The sequence below is a fragment of the Diceros bicornis genome, chromosome 9, assembly GCF_020826845.1.
Source record: "Diceros bicornis minor isolate mBicDic1 chromosome 9, mDicBic1.mat.cur, whole genome shotgun sequence".
In the NCBI taxonomy this organism is placed as follows: Eukaryota; Metazoa; Chordata; class Mammalia; order Perissodactyla; family Rhinocerotidae; genus Diceros; species Diceros bicornis.
The window spans coordinates 4,476,747-4,493,163 of record NC_080748.1 but is presented as its reverse complement, the minus strand read 5'-3'; the positions used below and the strand labels follow the sequence as shown (position 1 = coordinate 4,493,163).

General features: G+C 36.2%; 1 protein-coding gene across 2 annotated transcripts in view; it reads right to left on the bottom strand.

The window, feature by feature from the left end:
* The window catches only part of ZMYM2 (zinc finger MYM-type containing 2), a 105,563-nt gene that overhangs the window by 65,607 nt on the left and 23,539 nt on the right, over positions 1–16,417 (bottom strand). Inside the window, exons 3-7 of one of the 2 annotated variants that reach the window (XM_058547790.1) lie at positions 9,872–10,373; positions 9,517–9,610; positions 5,064–5,349; positions 3,594–3,759; positions 2,368–2,580 (exon numbers count right to left, since the gene is read on the bottom strand). In XM_058547790.1, coding sequence (XP_058403773.1) covers positions 2,368–2,580; positions 3,594–3,759; positions 5,064–5,349; positions 9,517–9,610; positions 9,872–10,363 — 1,251 coding nt within the window. In that variant the 5' untranslated portion in view covers positions 10,364–10,373. Of the gene's footprint in view, positions 1–2,367; positions 2,581–3,593; positions 3,760–5,063; positions 5,350–9,516; positions 10,374–16,417 lie in introns of both variants that reach the window. The other variant, XM_058547789.1, reaches the window with a different exon arrangement.

Here is a 16,417-nt window from a genome sequence, read left to right as displayed (position 1 = left end):
AGTTCTAGCCAGAACAATTAGCGAAAAGAAATAAAAGGCATTCAAATTGGAAAGGAAGAAGTAAAATTATCACTATTTGCAGATGACATATAGAGGAAATCTCAAGGGATCCACAATAAAGCTGCTAGAGCTAACAAATTCAACTAAGTTGCAGAGTACAAGATCAATACTCAAATATCAGTTGCATTTCTAAACACTAGCAATGTAAAACCTGAAGAAGAAATTAGTATAGCAATTCCATTAACAAAAGTCCCTGAAAGAAGAAAATACCTAGGAATAAATATAACCAAGGAGGTGAAGACTTGTACACTTAAAACTACAAAAGACTGCTGAAGGACCATTAATGGGAAGACATCTCATGTTCACTGCTGAAATGTCAACACTACCCAAAGCAATCTACAGAATCAATGCAACAATTATCAAAATTCTAATAGCCTTTGCTGCAGAAAAGGAAAAGCCAATCCTTAAATTCATATAAAATTGGAATGGGTCCACAATATCCGAATGATCTTGAAGAAGAACAAAGTTGGAGAACTCATTTTCTGATTTCAAAACTAAGAGCAAAATCAACAGCAAAGTGATCCAAAAAACTACTGTACAGCCCAGTGTTCTCCTGTATATGGTTAAGCACTAGCTCTTGGGAGGTGAGGGAATGCACGATAATTTGTAGCATTTGCTGTGAAAATACTCCCACTATGGCTATTTTCAGGCTACCAAGAAGAAACTAAACCATGAAATTGGTAAGAGATGCACAGAAGCACACCACTACACATACTATTTCCATCATACAAATACAAGAGATGTAAATAACCTTAAGAGCACAGGTAATATTAAAATGTAATAAAATAATTAGGAAGTGTTAAGTTTTGAGTGTTGTTTTATTTGTTTTCAATATAGTTATGGTCTGAATTGTGTCCCCCCAAAATTCCTATCTTGAAGCTCTAACTCCCTAAGAGCCTATATTTGGAATAGGGACTTGAGGAAAGCAGTTCAAGTTAAATGTAGTCCTAAGGGTGAGGTCCTAATCAGATAGGACTGATATCCTTGTAAGAAGAGAAAGGGATACCAGAGACCTCTGTCTCTCTCTTTTTGCACACAGAGAAAAGACCATGTGAGGACACAGCAAGAAGGAGACCATCTACAAGCCTGGAAGAGCGACCTCACCAGAAACCAACCCAGAAAGGCACTTTGATCTTGAACTTCTAGCCTCTCGAGCTATGAGAAAACAAATCTCTGTTGTTTGAACCCTCCAGTCTTCAATTTTGCTATAGCAGCCCTAGCAGACTGATATAAATATAATTTATCCAGCTTCTATAGTTTAATTTTTCATAATGGGTGTTTTTAACAACTGGCTCATGGAATTCCTGAAAATTTAACTAATGCAGCCATAAAAAGAACGAGGAAGGTCTACATACACTGATAAGGAATGATTTCCAAAATACACTATGAAGTGAAAAATGGAAGATGCAGTATAGTACATACAGTATGCCACCTTTAAATAGAAAAAAGAGAAACTAAGAATGTATTATGTATTTCTTTAATTTTTCAGAAAGAACAGAAAACATAAAATAGTAAGAAATGAAAATCGATACCTATAAAGGATGAGTAGGAACCAAGAAGAGAAGATAGAAATGAGAGCTGGACTTCTCTAAGTGTATCTTTTTATGCACATTTTACTTTTGAACCATATGGATAACCTCAAAAATAAACTAAATAAAAAAGACCTTAAAATTGAAATTAACCTTAAAATTGAAATATAAATAAGATAACCGGGGCCGGCCCAGTGGCGCAAGTGGTTAAGTGCACGCGTTCCCCTGTGGCAGCCCGGGGTTCGCTGGTTCGGATCCCGGGCACACACTGACGCACTGCTTGTCGAGCCATGCTGTGGCGGCGTCCCATATAAAGCAGAGGAAGATGGGCATGGATGTTAGCCCAGGGCCAGTCTTCCTCAGCAAAAAAAAAAAAAAAAAAAAAAAAAGAGCAAGATTGGCAGACGTTAGCTCAGGGCCGAACTTCTTCACAAAGAATAAAAACAAACAAACAAAAAAAGATAACCATTCCTAAACTCAGCTTAAGCAATTTGAAAAGCCATATTTGTAACCCCTCTCCATTACCCAAAGAAAATTCAAAAGAGGAAGTATTCTGGTAGCATCTACCTTTATATATAAAATCACAAGTTTATTTCCAATAATCTACACATATTCATTTGAGATATGTCATTTCCAACATGTGAAGACAATAATGGAATTATTAATGAAATGAGATTCCAAGATAAATCTCGCTAATAAATGCTGTTAGAGTAAAACTATTACAGCAATTTAAAACACATTCAAAAGAATGGCCAATTTTGACTCGATCATGAATTACCTGTTTGTATTCACTGACACAACTTTGACAGCAAAACCTTTTCTGTTGACCATCAATCACCAGGACATTGTTTCCAGCACCTTTGCTGGGCAAGTACTCTCCACACTGTTCACAGCAATTCATTATTAAACCATTGGCCATTCTGTATCTATTAAAGCAGTGGTCACTGCACAGCTTATGAGTCATATTTTTAAAGCTAACTTCATGGCGAATCTAAAAGAAAAAGAACAAGTAAAATTTAAAAAAAAAAATGAGTATGACAAGTAGCTAAATAACAAGGTGCTCCAACAGAAAGAGAATGCCTCAATAATTTCTCAGTGGAAGGTTTCTTTATGGAAAAGGATAGACAAAGTACATTTTCACTATCCTTTGAACTATTTTTATACACACAAGGAATACACATATGGCCCAGGGGGCAAGGAAGGGAACCACCAGTGACATCACTACAAACTTCTCTAGAGGTATCTAAAACTGATAGGAAAAAATCCAGTTTGGATAGTGCTAGTTTTGAACAGACTGGAAATCTTTAGACATCCAAAAGGAACTATAAGTACACTGCTCTAGAAAAGGGAGGAGAGAGAGAACCAATGTTATAAATAATTTAAATGAGGTATATATACACAAGGTTTCTTTTTCTTTACTCAAATGCAAAAACTTTAATACCATATTAACAATGTGAAGTTTATCAAAAAATATTCCCTCCACTTGTTCTACTTCTTAAGCAAGATTGTTGTCTTTCCTGTGTAATCAGCCTATTTGTGTAAACACTCTGGTTTTGTCTAGAAGTACTGCCAACCTCAATAAAAAAGTCACTTAATACTATATTTTAATTTTTTCTAAATCAGTCTCTCTATGGAAGAATGGGATTACATAACGGGATATTGGTAAGATAGATTTTATATATTCTCACTTTTAAGGAAATATACGGGCCAGCACTGTGGCTTAGCGGTTAAGTGCGCGCGCTCCGCTGCTGGCGGCCTGGGTTCGGATCCCGGGCGTGCACCGAGGCACCGCTTCTCTGGCCATGCTGAGGCCATGTCCCACATACAGCAACTAGAAGGATGTGCAACTATGACATAACAACTATCTACTGGGGCTTTGGGGGAAAAATAAATAAATAAATAAATAAAAGGAAATATACACTGATGAAAAAGTACGTCATAACTGTTCAAGTTAAAAATATTCCCATTAGCTAGAACTAAGTGATAAAGCACAAAAATACAAACCTCTGTTAGTTTACCACAAATTGTACATCTTGATTTATTTAGAGCTCCTTTAGTAGGATTCTGCTTGTCTTCATAAAGAGACAAACAAGACGTACTACAGAATTCCTGGAAGGACTCACTTGAATCCACTTGAGCAACAATGGTTCCTTTCATTGTAGTTATATCTCTGAAAAATGAGAGGAATAACTTAAGTAAAATTCTATTTTAAAATAAATCAAATACACGAGTAATAACTGACACTCTTAATTTTCATAGATTGAATTCTGGGAATCAAACACCATTTTTAGATCCATTAAAGCATTTTTACTATTTAAAAACTCTTGGCAATAAAATATGAATACAGAAGATTGAGAAGCAAGACTACCTTATACTATTAAATCCTTGCCACTACCGAATTTATCTTCAAACAAGGCTTTCAGATATTGGGGGGAAAAAAAGACTGTTATTATTTATATTGAGTTTAATGTCAAGGCCTAATTTACTGAAGTATAACTTTACAATACCTATTCCTTTCCCAAGGGTAAGCAGAAATCATGAGATATCTAGGTTACAGGAATATGACATACATTCTACAGAGGATAATTAAATACACCCCCATAACCCAAAATAACTCCACCTACCATTCTATACAACTTTCCAACTGCAATCAGAAATGTCAGTAAGTGACCATATTGACAACCTTTGAAGTTTCCCTTAATTCTGAATTTCAAGATCGCAGTATACAAAGCAATCTAAAAACTGTATAACAATTGTTTCAGTAATTGAATTCATTAAACTTGTACAGAGCACTAAGCCCTTTGCAAAGTTCTAAGATCTAAAAATATCTTCACAAGCTTGGGCTGCTCCAAGAGATGGTACAGAAAATCCACCTGGTTTGACCTTGCACATAATATACCATTATTCCACTTACTTTTAACTAGCGAAACTAGGCCTAAAAAATAGCAGAAGAGAAGATTCTGTCTCTCCAAAGCTGTCAAAAACTGGTACCTAAGTCTTAAAACAGTGAGTATTCTAATAACTTAATGTTCAAAACAAACATAAACACATAAAATCCAAAGACTTGCCAATTTTAAATAATCTGAATATAAACATAGTATAAAATTTGACCTATACAGAACTAGTCATATATAAACTGCTTAACAATTTGACCCAGCTAGAACTAAATTCTTATAATTAATAATGTAAGTAAGCATGTATGTATTTTCACAAATTCAAGTTCAGTGAAGATTACAGACAAAATTAAAGGGCCTAGAGTATCTAAATCAACCCCAAAGCCAATCCAAATGCAAAATCTTTTCATCATAAGCCACCTGGGCTTGACAGAGAACCCTCCAAAGCCATTACAAAAGAGTTTGGCTTTAAGATTCAAACAACTAGCTTACCAATTTTTAAAACACAGTAATTCACCTCAAGACATTTTATACCACCAACATTCAACCATATGGAATTATGTTGAAAGGTAAACCTTACTTTTTACACATAACACAGAGTTTCTTTGGAGCAGGCTTGTGGGAGAAGGAGGAAAGGCAGGTGGTAGAACAAAAGAGGTGAGCAGATCCTTTTCGTTGATAAGCTGTCTGTCCCTTCTGTAAAGGTTTTTTGCAGTTTGCACAAGTGACTTTAACTGGTTTAGTGGGTTGCTGTTGGGCAGAAGGCTGGAAAATCTGTTTAGGAAGCGAGGCCACTGGTGATAAAGAATCCACCCCTGGCTGTTTCTGATTACGGGGAAATGAAGCTGACTGGGAGATCCAAGAATCTTAAAAACAAAATGCACAAGAAAGAGTAATGAAACAGGTATTTACAGACATTGAAATTTACATCAGAGAAATAGTTTTAACTTCCTATTTTGTACAAGTTTAAGACATTACTAAGGCAGCAGTATAGCAAAGAGGTAGAGGACAGAAGTTTTGCAGAAAGAATGGCTGGCTGACATTCAGGCTCCATCACTTACTGCACTAGGAAATTACTTAAACTCTGTGCCCAACTCTTCTCTAAACTGGAAATGGTACCAACCTCCTACAAATGATAACATTAAATAATACATGTAACAAACCATAGTGACTAGCATATAGGAAACACTAAAAAATATTAGACGTTAGTTATTAAACAGGAAAGATAATTTACAGAATATTACTTCAAGCAAGGAATACACACACCAACATAAAAGTATAACAAAATCTTGACCAACCAGAACCTTTGGCAAATATGATACAGGTCTGATAAAGTTTATGTATGATTATATTCAAAACATCTTTTTAAGAACAGCTTTTCTATATATATGTTTAGTTCCATGGCCTCTAAATATACCGCATAATATCAAAGAAATTAGAGTGTTACAGAGAAATGATGATGTTAAGGCAACATAATGTGACCAATCCAACACCATATTATGCTACCACTACGAGCAGTTTCAGCAGAGCTCAGCATTAAAAGATGTCTAACATTAACACTAGAATGCAGAGTTATTCATCTTTTCTCTCTCTTTTTTTTTTTTTGTGAGGAAGATCAGCCCTGAGCTAACATCTATTGCCACTCCTCCTCCTTTTTTTTTTTGCCCCCAAAGCCCCAGTAGATAGTTGCATGTCATAGTTGCACATCTTTCCAGTTGCTTATGTGGGACGTGGCCTCAGCATGGCCGGAGAAGCGATGCGTCGGTGTGCGCCTGGGATCAGAACCTGGGCCGCCAGTATCGGAGCACGCACACTTAACTGCTAAGCCACGGGGCAGGCCCCATCTTTTCTCTCTTTAATAGTAAGCTTCTTTGGTACTTAGCAGGAGGTCTCCAGCTTACAGTACTATTACTGTTCCACAGGCCTCTCAGCACACTACCAACACCACAACATTTTTTCATTTTGAAACCTTTCAAGCCATTGCTTCTAATTTCTTCTAAAAAAAGAATTTTTTTCCTTTCTAGTGTCTTCTGATTTTTAAACTTCCATACAGAAAAGCTGCACTTGCATTTGAAAAACAATTTTCTTTTCCTTCCACAGGAAGAACAAATACATCCAGAGCTCAGGAAAACTTCTTTACTACCAAGACGGCAATTTCCGGGTTCTGACCCAGTCTTATCAACCGAATGGTTTCAAGGGGCTACATACACTGCTATTCAAATTGTACCTTACTCCACAATATCCTTCCAGAAAAGTATACACTTTACACAGAGTAAACAGAGTGCATTCCAGGATCCTGCTATTCTGCTATCATCAGGGTATCTGACCAATTTTAACAAATAGGTAAAACTACTAATAAACACAAAGAAAGGAAATCACCGAAAGAACTGGCAATTCCATCTTATAAAGGGCCTTCAACCAAAAAATTATATTCCAACATATGCTAGAAGGAATAACTTTTTGCAACACAAATAATGGCTCCTTAGGATTATTTTGTAGGCTAATTATTTGACTATATATTCAAAGGAACCTATCTAAACGTAAGGGACATCTGTTAATTTTGAAAAACACACTTTCTTTTTCTTCCAACTTAGTTTTAGGCCCTATATAAATAATGTAATAGCTCTCTTTATCTATATTTCAGCTCTTATATTTCCCCTACTTTCAAGTTTTCTCATTTTCCAACATCAAAATACTTTTAGGAATAAGAAGGGACCTAATCACTTTATCTAAACCCTCTATTTTATAAGGGACATCAAGGGATAGCATTTTAATTTGCCCAAGTCACAACTAGTCCAAGAGGCAGCATAAATAGCCAAGATTTTATAACTCTCTATTACAAATAAAAACAGCACACAAACACAAGTCTAATTCATAAACGCAAGAGTAAGAGGTGTATTTGTTTAGTTTTTCTGATGAGTACTTTACATTCCCTTGTCTAAGAGTCTGAGTAAACAGGAACACAATTCTTATAATATATCCCTTTGACCGAGCAATATTCCTTAAGAAATAAGTATCCCAAGATACATATCCTCTTAAAGGGGAGCAAGAGGGGAGAGTTTGCAAAACTATATTATATTATGATCTCAGGTTAGAACTAAATGTACCATTCTCAATGGTGAGACTGAATATTTTCTTTTTCATACTCTTAGGTTTTTAATACATTTATAATTACAAGAAAGATAAAGTAGTTATTTTGAAACTAATTTGAGCATTATCATTTCTTAAACTTTTATGTGATCCATAAGTTTACAATGAAAGACACTCTAATATACAGCTGGTAGTAGTATAAATTGGTAAGAACCTGTGGAAGGCAATATGACAATATATTTCCACAACTTAGAAACACTCATACAAACTCACACATACATTCCACACATGCACTGACCTACTACAAATATATATATACACATATAGGTGGAAAGGGTCTTGGAGAGCATAAGAAATTTTCAAAACTGAGAAATAAGGAATATATTTCTTTCAAAATCACTATAAATCAGATATATTTTTTAAACCAAAAATCTTTGGAGGGACAGGGGTAGTGATATCCTTTGGCCCACTAATTTCACTTCTAGGAATATACTCTAAAGAAATAATCAGAAATTTGAACAAATATGTTCATCATAGATCTACAACTACCAAAATATAGGAAACAACTGCAAAAGCCGCACATGGGAATCGTATATACAGACCCATTGTGCAGCCATTAAAACTTTTGTGTATAATGTTAAAGGTATGAGAAAATACAATGTAATATTAAATCAGGAGAAAACAGGAAGCAAAATTATACAGAGTTGCATTTCAACCAAGTTAAAAAATACAAAGCAAAAGGACTGACTCCAAGTATTAACAGTGGTAATCTTTAGTTAATAAGACTATAAGGGATTTTTTTCCTCTTTTTTGTGAGGAAGATTAGCCCTGAGCTAACACTTGTTGCCAATCCTCCTCTTTTTTGCTGAGGAAGATTGGCCCTGGGCTAACATCTGTGCCCATCTTCCTCTACTTTATGTGGGACGCCGCTAGAGCATGGCTCAACAAGCAGTGCATAGGTCCGCACCCAGGATCCGAACCTGTGAATCCTGGGCCACCAGAAGCAGAGTGTATAAACTTAACCACTATGCCACCAGGCTGGCCCCATCTTCATTTTTTAATTATAGATTTTCCAAACATTCTTCAATAATTAGACATGAATCTCGTAACCAAAAGAATAACTAAAAAATAAAAATGATTAGCATTTCATAGAGCATTCTACACTTACTAGGTTTTAGTCATTTCTTAATATTCTCCACAATTCCTAGGCTGATAAAGTTGCTAACGAGCCTAAAATGATGAAAGAATGAAGCAGACACAGAGAGAGGGATATGAGAAAGACAGAGGTAGACAGACAGGCTTGGGGGCAGAGGTGAAAGGAAAAGGGACATAGACATGGTCATGAAAAAGCCACAGAGTTCTTATAACTTCCCTATTTTAATGTTTTCACAGAGCAAAGCTGCCCACAGAAAAATTTTTCAAATCGTCAAGAAATTTACCAAGCTTCAAATATTAAAAAGAAAAGTAATACAATGCTAATAAGTAAAAATTAAAATCAGATAGGCAGTCAAAATTAAACATAGGGAAAGTAAAGACAAATCTAAACTCAACTGTTATATATTATATTGCTCCTTAAGTGTGCTACTTATCTTACTGTTCTCTATTTACATATTAAAACAATACTACTAAAAATATATTAACAAAAAATGAGTATATGACATAAGATATCAAATTGTTAGACTTTAGTGGTGGTGAATGTAAAGAGTATTCTTAAAAATTCTTTAGATCTAAATTTCTGTGGTTAATTTTCTAATAATCTGCAGAGAAATACTCTACATGGTTTGACATCTCTTATTAGCTAAAATTTCAAACTTAAAAGTCAATAAAATAAATATATCTTACATGAATAAAACTAACTAAGGTAGCACCAATTACTACAATAAAAAAGAATCAGCCAAAGTTCAAATTCATTTATATGGGGTAGTAGATCACTTACTGCTTACCAGGATTATGATGAGTTGCAGATTCTCCATTCTGAAATACATCTCCTGCCACATTCATTCTACCAGGATTAAAAGGTCCTACTGCAGTCTTGGTCTGTGAAGTCAAAGATGGGGTGTATGTTTGTATATTAACACCAAAATTACTTGACTGCAGTCCGTTAGAGACATCTCCCAAGTTCGTATTCTGCAGTGATGTTACATGTGTAATCATTAAGTTCATATCTCGCCCGTCAGTATTTTCTAATTGGCCATCATTCACAGAGCTTACACCTGTTTCTAAGGTTGTAACATTAGCAATCTGAATTTCAGAGTCTGGTTCTGTGGTGATACCACTATTACCCATTCCTGCATTTACCTTACTTCTTGAAAAACTGGAAGTAGAGAAATCCACATCATTGGTTCTGTTTTTAGTCTCAGGAGGTCTCCGTTCAATAAAATTGGAGGAATTTTTCTCTTGCCCTTGATTTGTTTCTATGTCCTCTTCATCATCAATGACAATTGTCTCACTTATATTTCCCTTCTGAGAAGCCAACTCTTTTGAGGAAGGAAGAATTTTGGAATCATTTCCTTGTAGTTCTTCATTTTTTGATGATGTAAATGTTATGTTTCTTGGATCAGTTACCACTGGTGCAGAAGGTGCCGGAGGTTGTACAGGTTCGATAAAAACAACATCATCATCATCTTCCACTGATGAGTTTTGAAATTTATTAGATCTAGAAACTAAAGGATTAGATGGACTACTAAATGAATTTCCTACATTCGTGAGACTAGTTGCCATGGCCGTACTCCCTAATAAAACAGGAGTCTTATCAGTCAATTCTAATCCTCCTACTGAACCTGTGTCCATGCCAAAGAACCTGTTAAGAGATGGAAAAAAGAAAAAGAATACAAATGTCAGTATGATTTTTTATGTTATTCTAATTGAAGAATTTTTTAAAGGTACTTTTACTTTCTTTTTTATCCTAAATGAGAATGATTCTTATCTAACATCCAGGAATACTTTGATATCCATTCTGTGATCTTCTCTCATTCACTAATCATTTCATATATTTTACATGTGAACTTCTTGCAATATAAAAAGGTAATTCTCCAATTTTCAGTAATATGCAGTATATTCTCACCTCCATCATCTCCTTTCCACCACACTATTTACCCTATAAACTTTTAACACTGAAAATACAGATAAATCCTCCTACACACATCTGAACAGGAAAATAACCAAAAGCTGACAATAAAAATCCCTTCTCTATACATTTATCCCATTTATCCACTGTATTAAATAAAATGATATGGTCTAATCCCTAATCCCTTACTTCACCTTTTTTTTTTAATCCCTTCTTCTCATATTCCCTGTCTCCCATGTAACTGTATGATTAAATCCTTCTGGGAATCTGAAATCTCTCTTGACCCTATTCACAAAGTTTAAATCCTTACTTGCCAGACACTATGCTGTGTGCTTAATATCCATGTATCAGGCTGAATAATGGCCCCCAAAGACATCAGATCCTAATTCCTGGAACCTGTAAATGTTACCTTATATTGCAAAAGGGTCTTTGCAGATATGATTAAGGTTAAGGATTTAAAAATGAGATTACCTGGGTGGACACTAAATGCAATCACAAATGCCCATATCAAAAGGAGTTGGAGGAAGACTACAGACACAAGAGAGGCAATGTGACCATGATTGGAGGAGACCAAGACAAGGAAGAGATTCTCCCCCAGAGACTTCAGGGGAAGCATGGCCCTGATGACACCTTGAGCATGGGTCAACTGATTTCTGACTTCTGACCTCCAGAACCCTGAGAGAAAATTTCTGTTGTTTTAAGCCACCAAATTTGTGGTAATTTGTCACAACAGCAACAGGAAATTAATACAATCCACTTCTTAGTTACATCTTCAAAACAACCCTTGATATAGCTAAAATATTTGTCCCATTTTAACGATTAAGAAATTGTGGATTAGAGGGACCAGCCCAGTGGCGCAAGCGGTTAAGCATGCGCGCTCTGCTGCGGCGGCCCTGGGTTCGCTGGTTCGGATCATGGGCGCGCACCGACGCACCACTTGTCAAGCCATGCTGTGGCAGTGTCCCATATAAAGTAGAGGAAGATGGGTATGGATGTTAGCCCAGGGCCAGTCTTCCTCAGCAAAAAGAGAGGATTGGCAGATGTTAGCTCAGGGCCAATTTTCCTCACAAAAAAAAAAAAAAAGAAAAAAAAAAAAAAAAGAAATTGTGGATTAGAGATGCTACCTAACCTGCCCAGTCACACAGCTAGAACGCATACCTAGGTCTTTATAACTCAATAGTCCAAACTCATCATTACCCTGCTATATTCAACTAATATTTTCTCAGCACCTACTATATACGCAGGGCTGTGCTGAAACCAAAGAGACAGTAGAGTTGACAGTAAAGAGATAGAAAAGAAAGAAAATAAGTTCTTGACCAGATGGAGACAATGAAGTCATGGGCACAGGTGGTAGCAGAACTAATCTTGAACATGAATCACCTCAATCTCAGAGACTAAACAGAGGAAGAAACAACAACAACAACTAGAAGGGAAAAAAATGAAGGGTGAGTATATATAGCAGGTAAATTTGCAGATGGGATGGATGGGAATTTGACGTTGTTTATATATGGTAGCCTCATTTTCACAGAGTAGGTTTATCTGAGAAGCTGATGAGACAGTGGTTATACCAGTCTTAAAGACTGGTTCAAAAGCCCCAATGCCAACTCTTAAACCCTCTGTAATCCTCTTTCTCTAATAAAGTCACTTAGTCCAGTTTAAAAAAAAAAAGACTGGTTAAAGAACACTTACTACTTCATATATATTGCCATTTGCTTATATTGCTATAAAGAGCCTCTGGAAGGATAAAGAAGACAGTAATATAATTATCACTTTGGCAGATGGGTGACAGGGATGGAGAAATTGTCCACTGTATATTTTGTTACATTTTCTTAATTTTTGAACATGATTTCTCACTTCTTTTTAAAGCTAAGTTTATATTTTTTAAAAACAAAATGATAATAGAGTGAACAGTAACTACTTTACTTTGGTGATCAGAGAAGAACTCTTTGAGCAGGTGACATTTACACTGACATCTGAAAAGAAAAGAAAAATCCAACTGTGGGAAAATCAGCAGAAGGGCATTCCAGGCAAAGAAAACAACTCCTGCAATGAGGTTGGTGAATTCAAGCAAGAGAATAAAGGCCAATGTGGCTGGAACAAGGTAGGTGGGGAAGAATAGTATGAGATGAGATATAAAAACAGGCACAAAAAAACTCACCAAGGCCAACAAGTTAAATCATTAATTGCATACAACAAAGATTTACAGAGCACCTAGTATACAAAACACTGCCTTAGAAAAATCTATAAAGAAAACAGGTAAACATCTCTGCCATCAGAAATCATGAATTCTGAAGGCAAGAGTTTGGATTTGCCGAAATAGGAAACGTCACAGTGTTTTCACCAAAAGGCTGACATAATCTCATTTATATTTTAAATAGATCACTCTGGCTGTTATGTGGGAAATGGATTATAAGAGAGCAAGAGTGGAAGCAAAGAAACCACCTAGATGGCCGAGATCCAAGTGAGAGATGACAGTTGCTAAAACAAGGGTGGTGGTGACAGGAGATGGAAAAAACTGAATAGATTAGGGTTTTTTAAAGAGTAGATCTTGGGGCTGGGCCCCATGGCCTAGTGGTTAAGTTCAGCACAGCCCAGGTTTGGTTCCCAGGCGAGGACCTACACCACTTGTCAGCAGCCATGTTGTGGCAGCAACCCACATACAAAATAGAGGAAGACTGGCAACAGATGTTAGCTCAGGGCGAATGTTCCTCAGCAAAAAAAAAAAAAAAAAAGTAGATCTTACTGACATGAAAAGATCTACAAGATATCCTGTTGATTGAAAAAAGTTACAGAACACAAAGAGTATTACTACAATGTTATGCATTCCCCAAAACCCATACACAGACACACTATAATCTTCCTGAAGTACGTATATTTTTATGCAAATTCATGAAGGAAAAAAACTCTGGGAGGATCACACCATACTGATAGAAGTAGTTTGCTGAGGAGCAAGGAGTTTGAGTAGGGGAGGTGATCAACAAGTTGCACTTTAATTCTACATTAATCTAGAATTTCAGGCAGCTCAGCACCTAAATGAAGAACTGAGAAAAAACAGGAGTCGGTAACAGAAGATGATAGGAAGTTAACAAAGCACTAGTTAAAGATGAAGGGATTATCAATCTCCAGACACAAGAGGGATAGAGAACAAGCACTTTTCACAGACATTAAATACAGGTACACCAATTTTTTAATGAAACACTGTGGACAGACCATAAGTAACTTGTCTTCTCCTTGAATGTCTAGAGCCTAAAACAGTGCCTGGGGGCAGAGTAGATTCAACTGTCTCAAATATTTACAGAAAGGCCAGGCCAGAAGGCAAAAACCACTATGTTCACTTTAACTACCAGAGTTATTTTTAAGAAACATCATTATTTAACTGTGAAGGTATACAATCTAGTCTCTTATTTTACATGTATTGTGTTATTCTCTGACCATTAAGGATCCTAGTTAAACCAAGTTCCAGTGTCTGGAGGGCACCATATCCCATTCAACGTAGTAACAAAAAATGAAATGTTTTTAATAACTTATACAATATTTTATAGGAAACGTTTCGTTTTATTTTCACTTAACTATGACAACAATCCCTTTGAGTTAAATAAAACAGATATTAACTTTTTTCTATAATAAAACAGTAGCTCAGACATTAATTAAAACTGCCCAAGTTTCCAAGACAACATCAGGATTCAAACACTGTGTACAAAGCTCAGTTCTAAAACTAGTCTTCATTCCTCTTAGAGCAAGAGCTGTGTCTGTGTCAGGTTGGAAGATATGCTAATATTGGAAAAGGGCAAAAGATACATTTATATCTGCTTTAACAAAAATGGATAATTCTATTTTTTTTAATTTTATTTATTTATTTTCCCCCCAAAGCCCCAGTAGATAGTTATATGTCATAGCTGCACATCCTTCTAGTTGCTGTATGTGGGACGCGGCCTCAGCATGGCCGGAGAAGCGGTGCGTTGGTGCGCGCCCGGGATCCGAACCCGGGCCGCCAGCAGCGGAGGGCACGCACTTAACCGCTAAGCCACAGGGCCCGCCCAGGATAATTCTATTTAAAAACTTAAGGGGTTGGGCCGGCCCCGCACCTTAGTGGTAAAGTGCTCGCCCTCCGCTGCTGGCGGCCCGGGGTTTGGATCCCGGGCGCGCACCAACGCACCGCTTCTCCGGCCATGCTGAGGCCGTGTCCCACATACAGCAACTAGAAAGATGTGCAGCTATGACATACAACTATCTACTGGGGCTTTGGGGGAAAAATAAATAAATAAAAATTAAAAACTTAAGGGGTGACTATTCTGCTTTACCCAAAGATCTACAAATTACCATTCTATATGCTAAGACAATTTAAATATATTTTCAAAACTTAAAATATATACACCATTAGTCTAAAACAGCTCCTCAATAAAGAAGACTTCTTTGTGGTAAAACAATAATGTATGCTAGGGGAAACATTCACATAAGGCTTTCACTTAAGTAAACATGAGAAAATTTTTAACATTACTGCTATAGAAAGTTTTAAAAGTTGAAATATGCTGACTAACACTTTGGTTCAAAATTTTCATAATTTATTCGATTAAATTTTTTTTAAAAATACAAGTAGTTCATCCAGTAATAGTCAACATTTATTTAATGCTTAGTAAGAGCCAAATATTCATGTCAGTTACACATTAAAGCAACTCCATGAAGTAAAATCATTATTATCTCCCTTATACAGACTCAAAATAAAATACACAATCCTCAAAAGTAAGCTGCCTAAGACCGCAGCAGGGAAACAGTAGAGGTCAGGATTTGAATACTCATTAACTACTAATATGTAATTAAGTACTGAACCATAAAATAATATAGCACAGCTCTGTTTAAAAAAAAAAAAAAAAAAGACTGCAGCCATCCAATAAAACAATAACCAAATCAATATTAAAAATACACAAGTTTCAAAAGGAAGAAATATCAAGCCCAAAGTCCCAGGTTAAAGGGGATTTAAAAAACAAATGAAGTTGAACTTGTAGTTAAGATTCATTTGCCACAGGTAGGAAGTATCCTCATAAACGTAACAATTTTCAGAGGAATGAGGCATAAATCTACTGATGTTTGAAATGCATAGGCTTTTAATGCATGAGTTCTCTGGATCCTTTCTATGTTTTAGTGTACCTAAAACAGAAGACAACAATTTCCAGGACAGAAAAGCTAGAAGTGACTTCACGGCACCCTCTTGTGGCTGCTAGGTATCAATTCACTCTTCTCAGAAGAAAACAGGGGAGCACAAAATACGACTTTCGTTACCACACAGATAGTTCTACGTAGTAATTCACTTCTCAAAACAAAATAACTACTCAATTATAACACTTGTTTTCAAATCCTACACTGTAAACAAATTTGGTCACTTCTATACACTAATGAGAATATGTTTCAACCACCAAACATTTATTTAGTCCTATAAAGAAAAGACAATCCAATTAAAAGTGGTCCATTCCACATTATCTAAACAAAATCTACTCCATCTCACGTTTCTACATCAAGTCAATTCTAATTAGCTATTTTAACATTGAGCACATTTTAACTTCACTTTAACTTTAACTTCACTTTAGCTATTTTAACTTCACTTCTCTGAGCTTCAATTTTCCCTAGAGTAAATGGTATAAAAATAGTTCCCAAGTTTTTCTTAGAATTCAAAGAGACAGGGCCGCCCCGTGGCTTAGCAGTGAAGTGCGCCGGCTCCGCTACTGGCGGCCCAGGTTCTGATCCCAGGCGCACACTGACGCACCGCTTCTCCGGCCATGCTG